This window comes from Ranitomeya variabilis, chromosome 4, assembly GCF_051348905.1.
Source record: "Ranitomeya variabilis isolate aRanVar5 chromosome 4, aRanVar5.hap1, whole genome shotgun sequence".
In the NCBI taxonomy this organism is placed as follows: Eukaryota; Metazoa; Chordata; class Amphibia; order Anura; family Dendrobatidae; genus Ranitomeya; species Ranitomeya variabilis.
The window spans coordinates 727,972,458-727,986,781 of record NC_135235.1 but is presented as its reverse complement, the minus strand read 5'-3'; the positions used below and the strand labels follow the sequence as shown (position 1 = coordinate 727,986,781).

Here is a 14,324-nt window from a genome sequence, read left to right as displayed (position 1 = left end):
ACACGGACCGGCATATAAAGGTCCGGGATCTGTGGCACAGCAGCAGCAGCCGGTACACCGCTCCATAGCGCGGGCCGAGGTAAGATCGCGGCCGCGCATGCGCAGAGCGGTGTAAGAATCTCCATACTCTCCCGGAAGTGTTTGGTAGCACTTCCAGGTCACTCATACAGCGGTGAGGGAAAGCGCGGTTTCGCGCATGCGCAGTACACCGCTGAGAAAAAAAAAATCCGGATGTCAGCCTATAAAAGGGGGATGGTTGCAAGCGCACAGGCGATGCAACATGTCATCCCCAGGCAAGACGGTGGACCCAGCAGGTGACCCAGCCAGCAGGAGGTCCTCGGGAGCGATGCCACGGATTCAAGATCCAGGAAGGCGCTTCGGCCACCTGATCCGGTACCGTACAGCTTCACTGGGTGAGTGTAAACACCCTCTGCCTATAAAGCTGACACTCTTTTCCAGAACAACATCTTCACCCAGGCCAAAAAGAAACAGAAATCCAAACACAAACAGTGTGCTTTGTGTGATGAACCTTTCCCAGATTCCTACCCTAAAAAACTCTGCAACCAATGTATTACTGAAACCATGCAGAGTCCATCTATGTCTGTTACAGATATATGGGCCATAATCAGGGAAGAGTTACAGGCCATTACACAAGCCAGCGCACCCCCTAAGAAATCCAGTAGAGAAAAAGTACTATCCAGCTCTGAGTCCGATGATGAAGGCGTCATCCACTCAGACTCCTCACATAGGTCATCCTCTTCTTCAGTACCGTCTGACATTGAAGGTCGGTCTTGTTTTCCCCTTGATGGGGTTGACAACCTAGTAAAATCCATCAGGAATACAATAGGTTGTGAGGATACAAAAGATGACCAAACTGCACAAGATATCATGTTTGCAAGGTTAGCAGAGAGAAAAAGAAAAGCCTTTCCAGTAATTCCTGCCATTAAGGCATTGATAAAGAGGGAATGGGAAAAACAAGACCAGAGAGGTTTTCTCCCGTCAGCCTCCAAAAGGAAGTACCCCTTTAGTGACGATGAGCTAATATCATGGACTAAGATTCCTAAAGTGGACGCAGCGGTCGTCTCCACTTCAAAACAATCAGCTTTACCGGTTGAAGATGCAGGCCTACTCTCTGATCCCCTGGATCGGAAAGCAGAATCGTCATTAAAAAGATCATGGGAAGCTTCCACGGGCATATTTAAACCAACAATTGCAGTACGTGCACTGCTAGATCCATGCTTGTCTGGTTAGATCAACAGATCGAACAGGGAGTCTCTAGACAAAGATTGAGGAATGCGATACCATTAATTAGAGGAGCAGCAGCATTCATGGCCGATGCATCAGCTGACTCTCTACGCCTCACAGCAAGATCGGCAGGTCTAGTAAATAATGCCAGACGTGTGTTGTGGATGAAGAGTTGGAAGGGGGATACACAATCAAAGGCCAAGATCTGTGCTATTCCGTGTGAGGGTGAGTTTCTATTTGGAAAAGCTTTGGATGAGATCCTCAAAAAAGCAAAAGAAAGGAAAAAAAGCCTTCCCTGACCCCTCAATTCCTTTCTATAGGAAGACTTTTAGGAGGAGACCTTTCGGAAAGAGTAGGCAAAATGAAAGACCGTCATGGTGGGCCACAAGAGAGGGAAAACAGAGTGGTTCTATGTTTAAAGGCCCCCCCTTCCGTAGAGACAATAAATATTAAGACACCAGTCACCCCAGTAGGGGGTAGGTTAAAATTTTTCTTTCCCCAATGGCAAAAGATTACGTCAAATTCCTGGGTTCTAAGTATTATTAAAGAAGGAATTAAAATAGAATTCCTACAAATTCCCCATGATTTTTTTTGTTTTAACAGCCCTTAGCTCACCAATACAACAAAGGGCCCTTGAGCTAGAGATCCAAAGTCTCATAAATAAAAATTTTAAAGTACCAAAGGGACAAGAGGGTAGTGGGTTCTACTCTCCATTATTTTTAATCCCTAAACCCGATGGTTCATTCCGAACAATTATAAATCTTAACCCCTTTCTGACATTGGACGTACTATCCCGTCGAGGTGGGGTGGGCCCGTATGACCACCGACGGGATAGTACGTCCAGCGCGATAGCGGTGCTCACGGGGGGAGCGCGGCCGGGTGTCAGCTGATTATCACAGCTGACATCCGGCACTATGTGCCAGGAGCGGTCATGGACCGCCCCCGGTACATTAACCCCTGGCACACCCTGAGACCCCCGGTCGCGTTGCTGCGAGGGTCTCTTACCTCCTCGCTGCAGGTGCCCGGATCCAAGATGGCCGCAGCATCCGGGTCCTGCAGGGAGGGAGGTGACTTACCAAGCGCCTGCTCAGAGCAAGCGCTTGGTAAGCCTGCAGTGCTGTGAGGCAGATCGGTGATCTGACAGAGTGCTGTGCAAACTGTCAGATCACCGATCTGTGATGTCCCCCCCCTGGGACAAAGTAAAAAAGTAAAAAAAAAAATTTCCACATAAGTATAAAACAAAAAAAAATTCCTAAATAAAGAGAAAAAAAATATTATTCCCATAAATAAATTTCTTTATCTAAATAAAACAATAAAAGTACACATATTTAGTATCGCCGCGTCCGTAACGACCCCACCTATAAAACTATATCACTAGTTAACCCCTTCAGTGAACACTGTAGGGGAAAAATCATACCGCCGAACAAAAAGTGGAATAACACGCGATCAAAAAGACATGGTACCGCTGAAAACGTCATTTTGTCCCGCAAAAAAACGAGCTGCCATACAGCGTCAAAGAAAAAATAAAAAAAAGTTATAGTCCTCAGAATAAAGCGATGGCAAAATAATTATTTATTTTATAAAAGTTTTTATCGTATAAAAGCGCCAAAACATAAAAAAATGATATAAATGAGGTATCGCTGTAAACGTACTGACCCGAAGAATAAAACTGCTTTATCAGTTTTACCAAACGTGGAACGGTATAAACGCCTCCCCCAAAAGAAATTCATGAATAGCTGGTTTTTGGTCATTCTGCCTCGCAAAAATCGGAATAAAAAGCGATCAAAAACTGTCATGTGTCCGAAAATGTTACCAATAAAAACGTCAACTCGTCCCGCAAAAACAAGACCTCACATGACTCTGTGGACCAAAATATGGAAAAATTATAGGTCTCAAAAAGTGGTAACGCAAAAACTTTTTTGCTATAAACAGCGTCTTTTAGTGTGTGATGGCTGCCAATCATAAAAATCCGCTATAAAAAATGCTATAAAAGTAAATCAAACCCCCCCTTCATCACCCCCTTAGTTAGGTAAAAATAATAAAATAAAAAAAAATGTATTTATTTCCATTTTCCCATTAGGGTTAGGGCTAGGGTTAGGGCTGCGGTTAGGTTTGGGGCTAGGGTTGGAGCTAAAGTTAGGGTTAGGGTTGGGGCTAAAGTTAGGGATAGGGTTGGGGCTAAAGTTAGGGTTAGGGTTTGGATTACATTTACGGTTGGGATTAGGGTTGGGATTAGAGTTAGGAGTGTGTCAGGGTTCGGGGTGTGGTTAGGGTTACCGTTGGGATTAGGGTTAGGGGTGTGTTTGGATTAGGGTTTCAGTTAGAATTGGGGAGTTTCCACTGTTTAGGCACATCAGGGGCTCTCCAAATGCGACATGGCCTCCGATCTCAATTCCAGCCAATTCTGCATTGAAAAAGTAAAACAGTGCTCCTTCCCTTCTGAGCTTTACCATGCGCCCAAACAGGGGTTTACCCCAACATATGGGGCATCAGCGTACTCAGGACAAATTGGACAACAACTTTTGGGGTACAAGTTCTCTTGTTACCCTTGGGAAAATATAAATTTGGGGGCTAAAAATCATTTTTGTGGGAAAAAAAAAGATTGTTTATTTTCACGGATCTGCGTTATAAACTGTAGTGAAACACTTGGGGGTTCAAAGTTCTCACAACACATCTAGATAAGTTCCTAGGGAGGTCTAGTTTCCAATATGGGGTCACTTGTGGGGGGTTTCTACTGTTTGGGTACATCAGGGGCTCTGCAAATGCAACGTGACGCCTGCAAACCAATCCATCTAAGTCTGCATTCCAAATGGCACTCCTTCCCTCCCAAGCTCTGCCATGCGCCCAAACAGTGGTCCCCCCCACATGTGGGGCAACAGCGTACTCAGGACAAATTGGACAACAACTTTTGGGGTCCAATTTATTCTGTTACCCTTGTGAAAATACAACACTGGGGGCTAAAAAATAATTTTTGTGAAAAAAAAAATATATATATTATTTTCACGGCTCTGCGTTATAACCTGTAGTGAAGCACTTGAGGAATCAAAGCTCTCAAAACACATCTAGATAAGTTCCTTAGGGGGTCTACTTTCCAAAATGGTGTCACTTGTGGGGGGGTTTAATGTTTAGGCACATCAGGGGCTCTCCAAACGCGACATGGCGTCCCATCTTAATTCCAGTCAATTTTGCATTGAAAAGTCAAATGGCGCTCCTTCCCTTCCGAGCTCTGCCATGCGCCCAAACAGTCGTTTACCCCCACATATGGGGTATCAGCGTACTCAAGACATATTGCCCAACAACTTTTGTTGTCTAATTTCTTCTCTTATCCTTGAAAAAATAAACAATTGGGGGCGAAAAGATAATTTTTGTGAAAAAATGATTTTTAATTTTTACGGCTCTGCATTATAAACTTCTGTTAAGCACTTGTTGGGTCAAAGTGCTCACCACACATCTAGATTAAGGGGTCTTCTTTCCAAAATGGTGTCACTTGTGGGGGGTTTCAATGTTTAGGCACATCATGGGCTCTCCAAATGCAACATGGCGTTCCGTCTCAATTCCAGTTAATTTTGCATTGAAAAGTCAAATGGCGCTCCTTCCCTTCCGAGCTCTGCGGTGCGTCCAAACAGTGGTTTACCCCCACATATGGGGTATCGGTGTACTCAGGACAAATTGTACAACAACCTTTGGGGTCCATTTTCTCCTGTTACCCTTGGTAAAATAAAACAAATTGGAGCTGAAATAAATTTTGTGTAAAAAAAAAAAATAAATAAATACATTAAAAAAAAAAAATGTAAATGTTAATTTTTATTTAAACATTCCAAAAATTCCTGTGAAACACCTGAAGGGTTAATAAATTTCTTGAATGTGGTTTTGAGCACCTTGAGGGGTGCAGTTTTTAGAATGGTGTCACACTTGGTTATTTTCTATCATATAGACCCCTCAAAATGACTTCAAATGAGATGTGATCCCTAAAAAAAAATGGTGTTGTAAAAATGAGAAATTGCTGGTCAAATTTTAACCCTTATAACTCCCTAACAAAAAAAAATTTTGGTTCCTAAATTGTGCTGATGTAAAGTAGACATGTGGGAAATGTTACCTATTAAGTATTTTGTGTGACACATCTCTGTGATTTAAGGGCATAAAAATTCAAAGTTGGAAAATTGCGAAATTTTCAAAATTTTTGCCAAATTTCCATTTTTTTCACAAATAAACGCAAGTTATATCGAAGAAATTTTACCACTATCATGAAGTACAATATGTCTCGAGAAAATATTGTCAGAATCGCCAAGTTCCGTTGAAGCGTTCCAGAGTTATAACCTCATAAAGGGACAGTGGTCAGAATTGTAAAAATTGGCCTGGTCATTAACGTGCAAACACCCTTGGGGGTGAAGGGGTTAAAAAACTCTACATTTATTAAAAATTATACGTTTAAAATGGAATCTATTAGATCTACCATTAAGCTCCTTTATCAAAATTGTAAAATGGGCGGCATTGATTTGAAAGATGCCTACTACCATCTCCCTATCCATAACAGATATCAAAAATACTTCAGAGATGCAGTAAAACTCGATGGGGAGATTCATCATTTCCAGTACACGGCCATGCCCTTTGGTCTTTCCACAGCACCAAGAATCTTCACCAAAGTAATGTTAGAGGTGATGGCCTACCTTCGCCAAAAGGATACTTTAATCTTCCCCTATTTGGATGATTTTTTAGTTGTAGGAAATTCGTCCCTTCAGTGTGCTGAACGTTTAGCTGACACTGTCTCATCTTTACAAAACCTAGGCTGGATCATTTAATTTAAAAGAGTTGAATGCAGTAAACTATGCACTGCGTCAATTTATCCCACAGCTTTGAGGAAATCATGTCAGAGTCTGTTCAGACAACACTACGATGGTGGCTTATTTAAACAAACAAGGCGGTACTCGATCAGACGCTCTAATGTCTTCCGCAAAGAATACCTTGATTCTCGCTGAAAAGCATCTGTTATCCCTCTCCGCGGTCCACATCAAAGGAGAGAGCAATCAACAGGCAGACTTTCTAAGTCGACACACTCTACATCAAGGAGAATGGTGTCTAAATCCTCACATTTTTCACAAAATAACATTATTATGGGGCAGGCCCCAGATAGACCTGTTTGCTACGAAACAGAACAGACAAGTGAAGAAATTTGCATCTCGGTCCCGTGCAGACCACCCTGACATTCTAGATGCTCTTCAAATACCCTGGCAATTCAAGCTGGCATATGCCTTCCCTCCGATAATTCTGCTTCCACAAATTATACGGAAAATCAGGGAAGAACAGGCCAGGATAATATTGATAGCACCATTCTGGCCCAAGAGACCATGGTTCTCGTGCCTACAATCAATGTCGGTGACAGATCCATGGGTCCTTCCCTCAATCCCAGATCTACTCTCTCAGGGACCTTTCTTCCACCCCCAAGTGGACAGTCTCCACTTGATGGCCTTGAATTTGAAAGGCAGATATTAAATTCCAGAGGGTTTTCAAAGGGTCTAATTGATACACTCCTGCTTACCAGGAAACCATCTACTACAAAGATTTATACTAAAATATGGAAGAAGTTTCTTCAGTTCCATACAGGTTCAAACCCCTCAGAGAATTTCTACAGAAAGGGAAAGAGTTAGGTCTGTCAGTTAATACACTAAAAAGTCCAGGTGTCCGCTCTGGGTGCCCTCTATGGCCATAATGTTGCTGGTAATAAATGGGTGTCCCGCTTCATCACGGCCTGTGAACGGGTTACTCCTGTCCACACACCCAGAGTAGCTCCTTGGGATCTAAACCTAGTCCTAGACTTTTTAACAACCTCCATTTGAGCCTATAGATACAGTATCTCTAGAACACTTCTCGCTAAAAACAGCCTTCTTAGTATCGTTAACATCGGCTAGAAGAGTCAGCGACATTCAGGCCTCATCCATAGATCCACCTTTCCTTCTAACATTTCAGGACAGATTAATTTTAAAACCAGATCCCTTATATCTCCCTAAAGTTGCAGGGAAATTCCATAGATCACAAGAGATACATCTTCCCACTTTTTTTAAAGACCCCCATCCACTCCTGAAGAACAAAAATTTCACACTCTAGATGTCAGGAGAATAGTTTTACAATATATTGAAAGAACTAGTAGTTGGAGGCAGAGTAGGGCTCTGTTCATATCCTTCCAGGGCAAAAAGAAGGGATATGGAGTTACAAGAGCCACATTATCCCGTTGGATTAGAGACGCTATCCAACTGGCCTACTCCATGAAAAATAAAGAACCTCCAGAGGGCATTAAAGCACACTCCACCAGAGCCTTGGCTTCTTCCTGGGCCGAAAGGGGAAACTTTCCAATTGAGGACATATGTAAGGCAGCAACTTGGTTGGCTCCTTCTACTTTCTATAATCACTACAGGCTTGATCTTTCATCAACTTCTGACCTACACTTTGGCAGGACTATCCTCAGCACGGTGGTCCCCCCTAGGTGTTGGTCTCTGGAAATCTCTCCAGTGGGTGCTGTCATGGCGAAGGGTAAATAGCCGGATTACTTACCGGTAATGCTCTTTTAATGAGTCCATGACAGCACCCAGTCACATCCCTCCCTAATAAATTAAAAATTCAGTTGAATTACTTCTATAGAGTATATAAGTTTAAAATATATTGTAAATATTTAACTAATACTGGCGGTCCTCCGGGTATTCTGAAAATTAAACTGAGGAGAAGAGGGGGACCGACCCTTTTATTTCTCTGTAGGTTTCCTGTTCCTTGGGGCGGATCCCTATCTCTCCAGTGGGTGCTGTCATAGACTCATTAAAAGAGCATTACCGGTAAGTAATCCGGCTATTTCTTTTTATTCGATGAATGAATGAACAAACAGCTGAACACCTCGCACTACTGGTTCATCCAACAAGGTTTTCTATTAGACTATTAGTTTTTTTTACATAGCTTGCTATTTTTATGGACAGTTTAAGTAGAAATGTTCAAAAATATAAAACTCAAGGATATTTTATTAAAAAAAATTGCTTTTTGTCTTAGCAGATGACTGTACCAGGAGATCAGAGGGACAGCAGACATCTTTAATTTTTAAATCTGATGATCTTGATATCCTACAAGATACAACTGAAGTGATTGCTGATATTCCAGATATATCATCATCCATTCACAGCAAATATCTATCATCTGATCCTATAAAACAGGTCCCATCTTCTGATTCATTACTGACTATTAAGGAAAATCAAAATAACAAAAGAGGCATTAAAAAGCAAACTGCTCCTAAAGCAAAGAAGTTATTTTCATGTTCAGCATGTGGGAAATGTTTTAACAAGAAATCAAATTTTGTTACTCACCATAGAATTCACACAGGGGAGAAGCCTTTTTCATGTTCAGAATGTGGGAAATGTTTTAGCCAGAAATGGCATATTGTTAGACACCAAAGAACTCACACAGGAGAGAAGCCTTTTTCATGTTCAGAATGTGGGAAATGTTTTACCTCCAAAGGGAATCTTGTTACACACCAATTATCCCACACAGGAGAGAAGCCTTTTTCATGTTCAGAATGTGGGAAATGTTTTACCTCCAAATGGCAGCTTGTTACACACCAAATATCTCACACAGAAAAGAAGCCTTTTTCATGTTCAGAATGTGGGAAATGTTTTAAACAGAAAGTGTTTCTTGTTATACACCAAAGAACTCACACAGGAGAGAAACCTTTTTCCTGTTCAGAATGTGAGAAATGTTTTAACCAGAAATGGCATCTTGTTAGTCACCAGAGAACTCATACAGGGGAGAAGCCCTTTTCATGTTCAGAATGTGGGAAATGTTTTACATGGAAATCAGATTTGGTTAATCACCATAGAATTCACACAGGGGAGAAGCCTTTTTCATGTTCAGAATGTGGGAAATGTTATAAATGGAAAGCGCTTCTTGTTAGTCACCAGAGAACTCACACAGGGGAGAAGCCTTTTTCCTGTTCAGAATGCGGGAAATGTTTTACCTCTAAAGGGCATCTTGTTAGACATCAAATATCTCACACAAGGGAGCAGCCTTTTTCATGTTCAGAATGTGGGAAATGTTTTAACCAGAAAAGGAGTCTTGTTACACACCAAATAACTCACACAGAGGAGAAACCTTTTTCCTGTTCAGAATGTGGGAAATGTTTTAAGCAGAAAGGGAGTCTTGTTACACACCAAAGAACTCACACAGGAGAGAAGTCTTTTTCGTGTTAAGAATGTGGTAAATGTTTTAACGAGAAATCATATTTGGTTCGTCACCAGAGAACTCACACACGGGAGAAGCCTTTTTCCTGTTCAGAATGTGGGAAATGTTTTGCAAGTAAATCACTGCTTGTTAGTCACCAGAGAAATCACACAGGGGAGAAACATTTTTCCTGTTCAGAATGTGGGAAATGTTTTAAATGGAAACCTCTTCTTGTTAGACATCAGAACAGTCACACAGAGGAGGAGCCTTTTTCATTTTCTTAATGTTGGAAATATTTTGCTTTGAAATCAACTGTTAATAAACATCAGAGATGTCACATAGGGGAGAAGCCTTTTTTTATGTTCATAATGTTGGAATAGTTTGAACCTAAATTGAATCTTCTTAAATGGGTTGTCTCTTGTCATTCCTCATGATTGCTGACAAAAGGATAAAACTAAACTTTATTAATTCCAAATGTAAAACTATTCCCATAATTCACCCCCTGAAGGTTAGTCAGTAGGTGCCTAATAGAAAAAACATGTACCCTACAGTTCAGTATATAGGGTGAGGTGACATATACACACTCACTCTCCAAGCCTCTCATTTCTACGGGTTTCATCGTCCTCACCACAGGCAACTCATCAGGAGACTCTTTAATATTGACCTATATTCAAGGGAGACTAGACAAAAAAACCTAAAATAATGTATCATGTTATCCGAAACAGTCAGAAAACTAGACACATATTGGCAGATCCCAGACCTCAAACTATATACTTCGTAAGTTTATAAGCCACTCCAGTGTCAGGAATAGATAGTATGTGAAAATACAGTATCATTCTTGTGTGTTTTCTCCTATAGGGACTGCCCTAGTTTGGTATTGTAACAGCTGTTAATTAGTAGTGCAGACAAATTGTCCTAGACTAAACTCCGTTTTCAGACGGCCCAATATGTACCACTCAGGGAAAACTTACCTGCTGCAAAGATCAATAGCAGCTTCTAACTAATGGCCATGCTGCGGTCTGTCAAGGAATGAGTGCAATATCGTTATAAAGGCTAGGGATGTGTGCAATCATAATGTCTGGAAGATCTGTGCCATTATTTCGTATGAATATGGAAATTATCTCTGAAGGTTAAGTGTTCCCTGAGCGGTATATACTGTATTTTCACATACTATCTATTCTTGATACTGGAGTGGCTTATAAACATACGAAGTATATAGTTTGAGGTCTGGGATCTGCCAATATGACTTCTGACTTTTGGTTAACATGATACATGATTTTAGGGTTTTCTTTGTCTAATACCGCTTGAATATAGTTCAATATTAAATAGTCTCCTAATGAATGAATCCAATGAATATTCATTTCTCTTAAGTAGCGGCTCACGTGACCGCCGGCAGCAGCAGGAAGCAGGTGACTGACACTGCGCACTACTGAAGAGCAATGAATACTCACCGCTCTCTGTGCACACAGTCCCGGCGAGTACTCCGGCAGCTGTGCTCTGCTTGTGATGTCCCTGCCATGTGCTGCTTACAAGCATAAAGCAGCTGCTGGCATCAGAGCAGGATGCTGCGAGGGAGCGCCGGGTAGGTAAGTGTAATGTGTTTTTTTTTTTGTTTTTTTTTTTATGTTTTCTGATGGGGCCATACATACCAGGATGGGAGTGGGGCCAATTAAAAGGATTGGGCCACACATACCAGGAACGGGATGGGGGCCAATCATACCAGAATAGGGATGGGGCCCTGCATACAAGGATGAAATGGGGCCCTGCATACTAGGATAGGGATGAGGGCGATCATTCCTGCCAGGATATGGATTAGTGGGCCATGCATACCAGGATGGGGATGAGGGAGCCATGTGTATCAGGATGGGGTGAGGGGGCCATGTGTATCAAGATAGGGGATATTAAGTACAGAATTGAACACGGTTTTTGCTTCCATTTTTTTGCCTAATTTCCTCCTCTAAAACCTATGTGCATCTTATAGTCCAAAATATACGGTATATATATCTTTTTTTTTCTCAGTGAACTCATTGCTCATGTTTGGCCTCATTAAAATAAAAAACACTCATTCTCCGCTGGCGTGCCGGCTCCACTTCAGCGATGTCAAGACTCCCTGTCCCGGAGCTTATGTGAGGTTGTTACATCACACGAGCCCTGCACCCGATCAGCGGCAGCTTCACTGTTCATTCCATCGGACGTATTGAACAGGAAGCCAGGGCTGCGGCTGCTCTCTGACTGCCTCATGATGCTTGATTTGTCCGAAGGTGGGGACCGTGACATCAGCGCTGATTGGGCACAGGGCTCACATGACGTAAAATCCTCAAAAGAGCCCCGAGAACACAAGCGCCAACACCAGTGCAACAGCGCCACCATGCGAGGTTTGTATGAGGATTTTTATTTTAACGGGACCAAACATGAGGAATGAGAAGGGCTTGTCCATCTAGTTTAGAATCCTTTTTAAACATCAAAAATCACACACAGGAAAAATCCATTATTATACCTAGAGTGTGAGAAGTGAATTACAGCAAAATCGTTCTTTGTTGCCCTTCAAAAATAACTCAGACGTGGAGAATATATATATTATTGACAAATTGTAGAAAAACATGATGCGTGCGTTCAAGGTGAGAATATTATATGGGAATTTTATAGGATAAACCAAATGCCAGCAGAAAATAAATGACCCAAAACAAACATTTATCAGTAAAAATAACTCATCTTTATTAGGTAAAGTATAAAAGAATTGCGCCATTTTCTGATACCCGTCGCATCTCCATTTTTCATGATCTTTGGTTGGGTGAAAGGTTATGTTTTGCGTGCCGAGCTGACGTTTTTAATGATACCATTTAGGTGCAGATACGATTTTCTTGATTGCTCGTTATTTCTCATTTTAATGCAATATTGCGGTGACCAAAAAAGTAATTGTGGCGTTTTGACTTTTTTTTTCTCACTACGAGATAGGGTTAATTCTTTTTTTTTTTATATTGATAGATCAAGCAATTCTGAACGCGGCGATACCAAATATGTGGATATTTTTTTTTTGTTGTTGTTTTATTTTGAATGGGGCGAAAGGGGTTGATTTGAACTTTTATATTTATTTTTAAATATGTTTTAAAACATTTTTTTTTTAACTTTTGGCATTGTGAAGACCTACAGCATTGTATCTTAATTAACCAGATGACTATTTTTAGCAAACATAGAATACTAGAATGTTATCCGTATGTTGGCTTTCAAATTAAGTATTGATTTCTGGTTGGTCAAGAAAACAGACTTTTGTTTGTGTAGGCCGGTAATATTGACTTTTATTGTGGCTTATCCTTGATTACTAGTGATGTTTGCCGATATGCTAATTATGCATTGTGTTATTGAGCCAGTTTGTTGACTTCTAAACCAGAGAGGGAATAGCTATGCAAATAGTTTAAATAATCAAATAATGCTACTTGATATCGTAGCCATTCTTACCCTTTATGTAAATACTGAATGAGGGACACTTGTTAAGTCTAAAAGTAGGTTACATGCCTCTGTATAAAGAGACTAAGAGAGAGAAACAGCCAGAGAGATTCTGCCAAGACATCCATACATCTCAAAAGAATCAGAGACTGGACAGCAGCCATTTTACATCATGGCTTCATTACGAGGGACACGGATCTATCATTCTATAGGAAATAACCTAGGGGTTTTCAGCCTCGGTTGGAAGAATACAGATCTGCTCCATTGACCATTGCTAACCCACAGATCTGTTTGGAAAATCTAGGTTGTTATCCTCAGATCAACTGGCCTTGTATGGACACAATGAACTGTCATCTTCCTACACTTGTTGTTACCTCCTCTCTGTGTGTGTGCCACAGATGGAGTAACCGACCCTGGAATATGAAGCCAGGTTGTGGTCCTTGGATCAACTGGCCTTGTGTGGACTGGCATCTTTCTACGTTGTCGTTACCTCCTCTCTGTGTGTGTGCCACAGGTGGAGTAACCGACCCTGGAATATGAAGCCAGGTTGTGATCCTCGGATCAACTGGTTTTGTATGGACTGTCATCTTCCTACACTTGTTGTTACCTCCTCTCTGTGTGCGTGCTACAGGTGAGGTAGCGACCCTGGAAGATCTGTAGTCACAGCTGCTATTATCCTGGTGAGTCAGTGGAAGGGTGAGATTCTGTAATGTGCACCATCTTGGGTAATGTGCTGGGACTGTTCTATATGTTATGTTTGTTTTGTGGTTCAATAAAGCTATGCCACAATGTTTTACCCTCTCCCTGTGTAGCGTTTTGCCCATGTTAAAAGGAGAGCAGGAGTTTGGGGTGACGATCCCTGGTCCCTGCATTTTCAGCTAGTGGGCGGTGCTCATAGCAATCCAGCAGTGACAACCATAGACTTCTGCTATAGACCTCTGGTTGTCATGCCAACCCATCAGTGACCCGCGATCATGTGACGGGGTCACTGATGGGCGGGATTTCCGGCACGCTTGCTGACATGTGCCAGAAAAGATGTGGCTCAGCACTGGAGCCCACATGAAAGGGAAGGAGTCCGACATCGGCCAACATTTACACCTGATGTTGGAAAGGGGTTAAAGGGGATTGTTTTTACAGAGACAGAAGTGGTAATTAGTGATGAGCGAGTGTACTCGTTGCTCGAGATTTCCTGACCACGCTCTGGTGACCTCCAAGTATTTATGACTGCTTGGAGATTTAGTTTTTGTTGACTCAGCTGCTTGATTTATAGCTGGTAACCAGCCTAAGTACATGCGGAGATTCACTAGCAACCAGCTAACCCCCACATGTACTCAGCCTGGCTAGTAGCTGTAACTCATTCAGCTTCCGCGATGAAAACTAAATCTCCGAGCAGTCATAAATACTCGGAAGTCACCCGAGCATGCTCGAGAAATCTCGAGCAACGA

At 41.8% G+C, this 14,324-nt stretch overlaps 1 protein-coding gene across 6 annotated transcripts in view; it reads left to right on the top strand.

Moving 5' to 3' along the window:
• LOC143767960 (uncharacterized) overlaps window positions 1-13,639 on the top strand; it is a 67,450-nt gene extending 53,811 nt beyond the window's left edge. For 3 of the 6 annotated variants that reach the window (XM_077256528.1, XM_077256527.1, XM_077256531.1), the window contains one exon: window positions 8,275-13,637. In XM_077256528.1, coding sequence (XP_077112643.1) covers window positions 8,275-9,464 — 1,190 coding nt within the window. In that variant the 3' untranslated portion in view covers window positions 9,465-13,637. Of the gene's footprint in view, window positions 1-8,274 lie in introns of all 6 variants that reach the window. The other 3 variants (XM_077256530.1, XM_077256529.1, XM_077256532.1) reach the window with 2 other exon arrangements.
• The last annotated feature ends 685 nt before the right edge of the window (window positions 13,640-14,324 follow it).